This window comes from Mandrillus leucophaeus, unplaced genomic scaffold, assembly GCF_000951045.1.
Source record: "Mandrillus leucophaeus isolate KB7577 unplaced genomic scaffold, Mleu.le_1.0 Scaffold509, whole genome shotgun sequence".
NCBI classification, from domain to species: domain Eukaryota; kingdom Metazoa; phylum Chordata; class Mammalia; order Primates; family Cercopithecidae; genus Mandrillus; species Mandrillus leucophaeus.
The window spans coordinates 3132198-3142573 of record NW_012105464.1 but is presented as its reverse complement, the minus strand read 5'-3'; the positions used below and the strand labels follow the sequence as shown (position 1 = coordinate 3142573).

Here is a 10376-nt window from a genome sequence, read left to right as displayed (position 1 = left end):
TCGGCTGCGTCTCTGTGGTGACCTTCCCCTGGCGGGCCGCGAACCCGCGCCGTGAGACGGCTCAGGCAGTGGCGCGGGAGCTCAAAAGGATATAGTTGGCCTATATCCGTCGCGCGCAGCCTCTGGGTCCTAGAGTCCCTCGGGTCCTATCTTGGGAAACTGTTCACATCCCTTTGAAAAACTGCGACCACCCAGGCCCAGAATTGGAGTCCCGACGCCTTTCTAGCCCAGTCTATTTTCTTGGCCGAGGAAACGCGTGATTCTTCAAAGGGCCAGCGTTTCCGGTCTTTTAAAAATAACCAGACCACACATAGGCTTTTCAAAGTGCAAGTATATTGTCATGCATCCACCACCAAGTGGGAAAAGATTTCACTTTTCACTGTGCCATGTGAGCATGTCCCTTTGTCTTCCAAATACAGTGGTCTGAAGCATTGCTTCCAGTGGTGAAAAAGCGTCAAAGATTGTCCCTAAGAACCAATCTTTACCTCCCAGAAAAACTGCCTACAAAGTGTATTCCTCTATAACTGTAAGTAATTCAGGGCAAAGATCAGGGCCTAATAAGGAAGCAGTTTTTTTATTCCAAGGCAGACCCCTGCTTATTGGTGTGCCAGCACCAAGACTAACAAAACTCCTTTTAGCCCATTGAACTTTCCACTATCTTCTTGATATCAGGATGTACCCAGCCCACCCCCGTCCCTCAGACCTCGATAAGCCACTAAATCTCTCTAAAACTCGGGTTCCATAAAGGGATGAGACTTAAATAATTATAAGATCTCTTCCCTTGTTGAAATTGGGGGATTTCAATCTTCAGACATCTCTGGCATTTTTCTATTTAAGAAAATAATGTAAACACAAATAGAATGTCAAGATTCAAAAGGAATCAAAACAAAAAAAAAGGTACAGGGAGAGAATGTGGTGGGCTGTTTTTCTGTTTTTTATGTGGCATGAGAAAATCCATTTATGAGTTAAAGGACAGGTTCAGCCAGCAGCTGAGAGGTAGCAGGCCCTTTCCCTAAAAGGATTACTAATGTCTATTTATAGAACACAGAAGGCCACCACGTCCTGGGCCAAGATACATACACTGCCACAAATACAGAATCAGCAGCAACACTCCACAGAGTATTTGTGTAATGTTTTACTTGACATCATGGTTAGGTTTAAAGAAAAAATTGGTAGCTTAGAATTATTAATCAGTACACTGAGTATTTAGCATTAGATTTTATTTTAAGGCAAAGGATTATCACAGGTTTTACATTAAGTGTACTGTACATAAATGTATTGTAAGGAGGGGCAATAAGCCAGTAAATAACATTGCTTTAAACACTATAAAGTCCAGTTTATAGCGAATTATTTTCTACAGTACAAAACGAATACAGAAAACACATTTGGAAAGATCACAGTGTTTAGAACATTGTAACAGCAGTTGTAAAAACCATAAGGTGCATCGCTAAGCTTCTGACTCTATCTTGCTTATAAAGAGATTTAACTATACCATGCAGTGGGCTGTGAGCAAACTCCCACGTGAAAAGGAAGCAATATCAACTGACTAGCACTATCCCCTCCAGAAACAATCAATAACAAAAGCTAAATTCTGAGGAGCATTTGCAAGTTGATCCTTCTTAGTCTGCACACTTGCTCACTCAGTCTGCACACCAGCTAACTTGCTCCAGTGATCAACGTCTTTCTGTATTATCATTTGCCATTTTGTCCTTGAGAATAATATATACCTTATAGATGATGATTGCTAGTTTCCCTGTCAGACACCTCAGTGGGTTTTGACTAAAGATTAATGTCATGTATTGCATTATACTTTTTCACTAGGACCAAAATACCCATTATTTTTTAAAATATTATGTACATAATAATAGACTTATAGAAAGTGATGTTTTGGTGTATTAATATGTAACATACTAGAATACTTGAGAATTTGGCTTTATTATAAAATACAGTAGTATGACATTTTGTGGTATAGTAAAATATGTGGCAAAATATTCTACTCTAAATTTAGACCTAATTGCTGCAGATGTCTTTGAAAGAGCCTCGAAGTGCCCCTAAGGAAATATAATGATTAGCAAGAGGTCATATAACCTGTTATGGCAAAAAGACATTTTTTAAAAGGCTTTCATTTTGTGTCCGAGTCTTCCAAAATTCTACTTGTGTACAACAGATAACTGCTGTTTGATTTAGTGTTAACAGAAATTAGTAGGATTTTAAAGTAGTAACAACCAATCACTAATATTTGGTAATTTTTAAATAATTTTATGCTTTTAACTCTGCATTTGTGCCAAGGCAAATATATTGCAAAGAGTACAATTTTATTAATAATACTAATTATTTGATCAGTTCCTCAAAATTCAATAGTACTTTAAATAATAGTAGTTATTCATTCCTAGATACAATTTGAAACAAGCAGTTATACTATATTGACAGAGTATTTCTTTGTACCTCCCCATAAGTAAGAAATTGCCCTAATGTGCTGTTTGTGAAATGTATCATTAGGAAGGTGAGCTTTGTTTTTTTCAATGATACAGTTATATTTCTGTAAGTATTGTGAATTATGCCAAAAAAGCTTTTTGGAGCAGTAAATTCTATTCGCTGGGAAATACACATTCCAAAACTAACATGTGGTGCTTGACCCAGTATATATTCCCCAGTATATGGCTTTGCAAAGTGCTCCCCCTAATAATTTGATTCTACAAAATCCATTTTTAAATGTTTGTTAACTTAGAGCCATTGGATTAAAGATATTAAAACTCAGACTTCCACGAAGAGTTCCCCCAGATGTTCAAAGTTGAGAAAGCGGTACCTTTTTAAAGATTGGGCTGTCCTTCCTTATCAGATTCTAAAACCAAACTTTTGCACTTAGAATATTTAATTTCTACTGCTGAAGAGTCTATATGCAACTCATGTTACCTTTGGCATTTTCAAGAACATAGGGATTCCACTGCTGCTACAGTATTCAAAAGACATCTTTAATATTGAAATAGCAAAGTCCTAAAACACAAAGACAAAACTGATTATCTAAATCAATCCACATGTTTGAATGTATCCACATATAAGGGTTACCACATTCAACATGAACCAAATTCAGCAGCAGAATTAATTATATTGGTAACTGCCACTGAAGCATAGATTTTAAAACGAAATTTATGGGGACAACATCAGAGACCCCACTAAAACCAAGTTGCAAAAAGATCACTTGTTAAAGATTGACAGTAGTCAATTATAGTCTGTATCTTTAAAACTGACTGCTATGTCACAGCTACTTCATACATATTACTAGAACAGTACACATTAAAGCATGTACATTAACACCACACGCAAAGTATAAAAATAAAACATCAGCAAGAATTGCATTACTCTACTTAAGAAACTGTATGTATTTGGTGTTTACACATATACACATTCAGATGTCCCCCACCACACCCCCACATCTTTTTAGAGTGTTCACCATTTCTGAAAGAATAAGAGGAAGGTATATACTTTGGTACTTTCTGAAGATCTATGTCCAAGTGCAAGACTTTAAAGTCATCTGTTGGTTTCAATTTAGGAGGTGGTTGTTCTAGAACAAAAGAGATATTCTTCTCAGGTGATTCTGAATACAAGGATAAATATAAATTTATCCTTGTATTCATTTCCAAAAGGAGTGGAAAAAGAGAGGAAAACACAAAGCTTTTCTTATGGAGAGACACTTGTGGCAATTTCTAGGATTCTTATAGACACAGAACTCAACAACTAAACAACGTCAAACAGGTTTCTTTACCCAGGAGAGTTTTCTCAATCTTTAAAATGTTAATGTATCATATAATCTTCAAAAGGGGGTAAAATAATAAAACTTTCCTAACTTATTTAATCACAGAATACATTTTTCCACAGGGCAGCTCTTGGTACTGCTGGGCTGCATTTGGGGAAATAGTGCAGCACTCATGTAATAGGCAGGTTCTGTTTCCATTTTCTCCCATAACAACAAAGGAAGGTAGAAAGACTTTATCAATACTAGGAACCAGGAACGGGATGCAGGCCCTGCACTGTCCAATACAATAGCCAACTCACATGCGCTCTTATACACTTGAAATGTGGCTACGTCGAGACTGGAGATGTATAGGAAGTATAAAATACACACTGGAGTTTGAAGACTCAGTACAAAAATGTAAAATATCTCATTCATGTTTTTATATTGATTGCATATTGAAATGCTATCATTTTGGATATATAAGGCTAAGTTGAATATATTATTAAAATTAATTTCATCTTTTTCTTTTTACCGTTTTGATATAGCTACTAGAAAATTTGAAAATTGCATATGTGGTTTGCATTCATGGCTCACATCACAATTCTAGCAGACACTGCTGCTGTATTTGTGAAACTCATGGCTGTTGTCTTCTACAGATGGTTACTAATGGCTTCAACCTGGCAGAAGTTTTAATAAGCTTAGTCAAGCTTAATAAATAAGTTTAATAAACTTAATCAACTTAGCTTGAACATATCCTTTTACTGAGATCTATCTAATAGCTAAATGTCAGCTTTTGATTCATATGCGATATTGACTCTCCTTAAGTCCATCTCATTCTTTTTTGCTCGACTACTTACACACACACACACACACACACACACACACACACACACACACGCTCGCACACAGAGGGATAAACTTTTTCCTACAGGGACTAAGAAAACCCAAAAGGGAAGTAAACAGGAAGTCTTTGCAAACTCTTTTCATAACCCTGGGTAGTTAAGCCTCATGTATCTTTACCCCCTTCTCCCTCTTCTTCCTGAGTATTGGACAGGGAGAAGAAAGAGAAAAAGAAGAGAGGATAGTCTGTTCTTTTAATCCACATAACTCACCAAACCCCAAAAGAACAAAAATATGGGTGATTCGGTTATTTTAAGTAATTTTTTCAAATTGGGTTCAGAAGGGGTAATTAATAGGTGCACAAAGGCAGAAGAAGATTCTGGGAATTCTGCAGATAAGTGACTTTGCCATTTGTGGAAGAGTCTAGATACAAATGACAAGGTTCAATGATTCAAGAAAACAAAAACAAAATAAAATAAAACAAAAAACTCTAAAGGCATCATCCAGCAGGCCTCGATTCATTCGTACTTTCAATTAAAGAAACAAGAAGAGAGATCGCACCTCCAGTATGAGATTTATGATAATGGATGAGGGTCAAACATTTAATGTAGCATCAACCTTTTTGTAACATTAAAAATAAAATTACCAGGTTTATTTATGGAGGGGAAGCAGGATAAATGCCACCACCACCCTATTCTCATGAATAGCCACACTCACTTGTGATCTGACTACTAGACCCAACTTCTGTTGCTGCTGACCTTGAGGTTGTCCGCCCTTCTATCCAAAGGGTAATCCAGCCGTATTGAGGCTGGAACTCTTAGCTAAGAACAGACATGGATGGAAAAGATAAGGAGAAAACCTGCCCTCCCAGGCGAAAGGAGGTCACATGATAGAGCAGATACAGGAAAAAACATATCACAATGAACTATAATATTTAAAGAGGATAAGAAGGAGACGTTGGTGAATCAGGGGTGGTGCTGGGTTAGAGGTCCCAGAAAGCAATGAAACTCATGGGTAAAAATGGACTGGTTCTTTACAGTGTTAAACATGCATCCACAACTCACTCTGAGATACTGAGCTTCAGCAAGCTTCCCCTCACCCACCCCTTTGCCTGCCTTCTCATTTGCTTTCCTTGCCAAATTTATACCAATATTATGTGGGCTCGGCAAATTTGAGGCTCATTTAGCTATTAATTTGGGACAGTGCTGAATAAATAGCCCAGGTCCCCAAAGGAATGCCTAATATGCAATTGAGAGTATATTTTGATCACTATATGTCACATGGTTCTGAGACTTGAATTAAAGTGCAGATCAAACTCACCCCAGAATTACTTTATTTTCCAGTTCATTTTCTCTCTACAGACCTGGCTTGCCTGCTCCTTTTCTTGAGTTATTAGCACTATAATCTTTTGTTCTCAGCAAGCAAAATAAATATTTGCATTAAAAGGAGCTTCTGAGCTAAATCAGTCTATTCCCATGTAGTAAGTCTTGTTGAATCAGAACCTTCTGAGGCAAAATGCTGTGCTCAGGACTGGTGGTAGAATATTTAAAAATTGTACACTTGGTTTTTATCCATCTAGTGACCCAGACCTCAAGCACTGCATCCACATATAGAGATTCTATTTGGTGGAAATGCTTATTGGAAGTCATAACTGGGCATGATTTTTCTATGTATATAGTGGGTAAAATATAACATCCCTTTTAAATATATAAAGCATCTGCACATTAGAAGACTCACTTATATCCATTTTATCATTGACAACTTTTATAACAATCCTGTGAAGTAAATAGGGTGATTATTATTATTACTATAGTGGCCCCTAAAAGTGGCAGAGCAAGACTTTGAGATTTCCAGCACAGGGCTCTTTGCACTACTAATGGTTTTCCTTTTAATTGTGTGTTCATTTAACATGGCTAGAAATTACAAACACATTTGTTTCATTGAAATTACTGAGATTTGCTCTTTCAAATTTGAAACAATTTCAGTATTACCATGATTAAAATCTTAATATGTCAAAAAAGTTAAAGAAATAAGCTGCCACTGGAAGAGATGCAATTTAGCACAGACCAAGAAAACGACTGTTTCTCGAGTTATCAGTAAGTAAATACTGTTATCTTAATAGCATAGTCAACTACCTAAAGAAGCACAGGGAAATGTACTCTAGCAAACCCCTGTTCTACTCAGTTATCAAGTTACAAGTGGAAGTAAAAAACTACAAACTGATGACTGAAACAGGTATGGGCAAAATACAAATATATAATATTTTGGGGTGTGTGTGGAAGAGATGGTATGTAATTACATTAATGAAACAAAATACACAGAGTTGTAATGGTTTCCAAAATGTCCTGCTATCAAAGTAGAATGCAGTCTCCCCATTACTGAGAGACTCTTTCAATGTATCCTCAAACATTTCCACTATTACCTTCAGGGTTTATAATTGCTCACGCTATGTATAGTAAATAATATTAAAGTTATACTAGTGGTGGTGAAAATGCCCCTGTAGCCTTTAAGAGACAACAGGCTTAAGTACTACATTACAAATGCTACCACAGAGAAGGGGGGCAAGTTGGATAATTAAATAAGAAGGAACATGCCACACTTTCCTACAGCAAAATGTAAGGATCTTTTTTCCCCTTCTTGGAAAAATAATATAGAAGAGGACCTTCCAAAATCTACAATTCTTTCAGGAAAATGAAAAGCTTCATCAACATGTTTAAGTGCTAAACAAGCCTATTGTTGTTTCTAATTTGCCGAGATGTCATTTCATAAAGACAATACTCAAACATGGTCTTTGCTTAGATTTGACACACAGAAGGGGTTGTCTTTCATAATGGTTAGCACATCATCATCAGACCTATCAGACCTTAAAAGGGCAGATAGGCCCGGAAGTGGTCTTGTTTTTCGGAAGTTACTAGAAATGGAACTGATATGATAATGAGCTAGAGTATCAGTTCTGAGTGCTTTAGGTTTCAGGTCTCAAGGATGAATTGTGAAAGAACAGCAAATGGAAACAGAAGGTAGCTTTGAGGGAAAGGTTATTTTGTTCACTATTGTATCCCCAGATTCTAGTCTAGAATACTGAATAAATAAACTTAGAAAGTGAAACCCTGGGTCTGAATCCTTGTTTTGTCCTTTTCTAGCTGTGAGACTTTGGAGCATTTACCAAACACAGCTTGAGGGGTTCTTGGACGATAAAAACTGCATGTGTTCCATAAAGCTCTGTATATAGGATGGTTGTTATATTCAGCCTATATGAAAGAACTTCTGGACCCAATCTAGAGTCATCTGAAAGCTGCTATTTACGTGGTATCACCCCAAACTGAGCATTTTCACTGATGAACAACTGAGGCCAATTTGATACAGTTATATCTGAGGATGTAAAAACGAAACAGGAAACTTAAAAGTTGTATGCATTTCAAAATCATTTTGTCCTACTTTATTGCAATGAGTGCAAACATACACAGTCATAAAATACACAAAGATAGTTGTTGCTTTCTTTGGTCAGATTCTTTGAGAATGTTATGAATGCTAGAGACCCTTATCCCTGCAAAATGAGCACACACACACGAACAAACTGGTCCATACACATACATACACCAACACACTTGTAGGTTTGCTTTGTAGGCAACAGAGCATTCCCTAACTCATTCCAAAGTCTATGATTCGAGTTAAGAATTACTGAAATAAAGAATAAGTATTTGGATTTACATGGGAATACATATGGAATACACACATACATACACACATACACATAATATATCCAATATTTAATGCCTATTTAAATAAGTCTTATAAAGTACACAATTTCCTACTCAATCTGATATATGCAATTGCCACTGACCAAATTCTAGGAAAAGGGTCAACTCATGCTCTGCATATTGAAGTGACAGATGCTCCTATAGTGTTCTGCAAACCATTGTTTACTTGAAGCAATTTCACAACTTCTATGTGTTTACAGCAGGGTTGAATTTAATATGACAACTTGGCTCAATGAGTATTACAGCCAATTTCTAGTGGACCCTGTGTCTTGGAAGGTAAGGTAACCAACCACAGAATTCACTCATCTCTTCATGTAATAGTATAAAATGGAGCAAAATTATTTCCACAATCACTGGTAACTTCCCCAGCCTGTCTCCCTGTCCCAAACAAAGGCAGAAATGACACATCTTTGTAGTGGTTACCCTGATCTTTGAAATTAGTGATTTTTACCAAGAGTATATTTTATAGTTCAGCTAATAGCTCCATCAAGATTATGTACATAAAGGCATTTTAAAAATTACTAACAATAGACAATACGCAGTTCACACTTCCTATGGAGAAAAACACTTGACAGCAACACTTGCTATAGTATAAGTTTACTAGCTTATAAATTTTGCTATTCTAATTGAGCTTTGACGAGAAAAAGGAACCAGGAAAAGAGATGTTCTAAGGTCTAAGAAAACTTCAAATTTTAGTATCTGAACTAAGCTATGATATGATTTCTTTAAATTGCCCAGGGTAATGGAAAAAAAATGGAGATTCATATGCAAATATCTTTACTCAGTAAAAAACATAAATTTCAATAAATATAAGCACAGGACAACCACGAGTTTATTTTTATACTTCAGCAACCTGACAATTCATCCCTCATAGCAGTTTTCAGCTGGGCAATTATTTTAATTTTTGATTGTCTTTATTTCTGAATTTAAGGGTAGAGGGCACACGCAAACGGTCAAATTCTCATTGAGATTGCAAAGGTATTAGCATATTTTTTTGTCATAGTCCACACTTGCAGTTTGGTTTTCTATGTCATAACTGAAAAACAGATCATTTCTCTTTCCCCTTTTCCTATGATCCCTTGTTTCACATCTATTCCCTGAAACATTAAATCTCTGCAGTTTTGAGATGAGTTGTGGTATCTTTATTTTGCAGATCCTTTCTCAAATCTGGCATCATGTTGCCTTCACCTGCCTGATTCCTTCCTTCTGGTGGCAATGTTAAGGCTCATGGTCGCGATACCATTGAATGTGGCTTATGTGGAAACTGCCTTGGCTTGGCTCAGGGGATCTCTGCAGGGCCACAGTGGAAGATGGAGCCTTCTAAACAAAGACGCTGAAGAGAGGGAATTCAGCCTGATTGGGCTGCAGCAGGTCAATCAGAAAGCACACTGTCCCGGAGAAGCCTTCATACAAGCTGTATATACTTTCAAGGACCCGAGAACCGGCCTTGAATTCCTCAGTAAATAAGAATTGAGCGAACCTAAGAGAAGAAGAAAATATGAACAGTTTACATGAGTGTTTCCATATTATGGACCTTGGGTTGCTTCTTCCTCTTCTATTAAAGTTTTAGCATAATTTTATTTCCAGAATTATATAATTAAGTATTTTAAGAAACACATTTTCTCTGTTAAAAAAAAAGAAGAAGATCCATTATATAACTGTGTATGTTTCACAACAAATTATGCTGGCAAGCAAATCCAACTATTCTTAGAGTTTGCAAAGCAAAGCAGTTTGGAATTTTCAAGGATTTCATTCTTTCTGTCATCCAGTAATTAAAGTAAAAAAAGACAGATAAATTGCTCTACTTTTATTTATCTTGAAAAGAAGCAAAGTGATACGTGACTGTTCCTTTAAAAAAGTAAATATGCTGTGTTTCTGCAGGCATATTACTTCTGAGCTGGGTTTTCATTTATATGTGACAAAAAAGCAGAGACTGTGAAAATAAATGGGCAAGATTTTATACAATCTGTGCTGTGAGCAAACAAGGGAATAAGATGAGTAGGAAAAGGCAGCAGCTTCACAATGATAACATCAAATAGCAAACG

At 36.5% G+C, this 10376-nt stretch overlaps 1 protein-coding gene across 1 annotated transcript in view; it reads right to left on the bottom strand.

Annotated features, from left to right (window-relative positions):
- Positions 1–7982: 7982 nt before the first annotated feature.
- The window catches only part of LANCL3 (LanC lantibiotic synthetase component C-like 3 (bacterial)), a 102848-nt gene continuing 100454 nt past the window's right edge, over positions 7983–10376 (bottom strand). The window contains 1 exon segment of the mRNA XM_011996307.1: positions 7983–9811. Coding sequence (XP_011851697.1) covers positions 9652–9811 — 160 coding nt within the window. The 3' untranslated portion in view covers positions 7983–9651.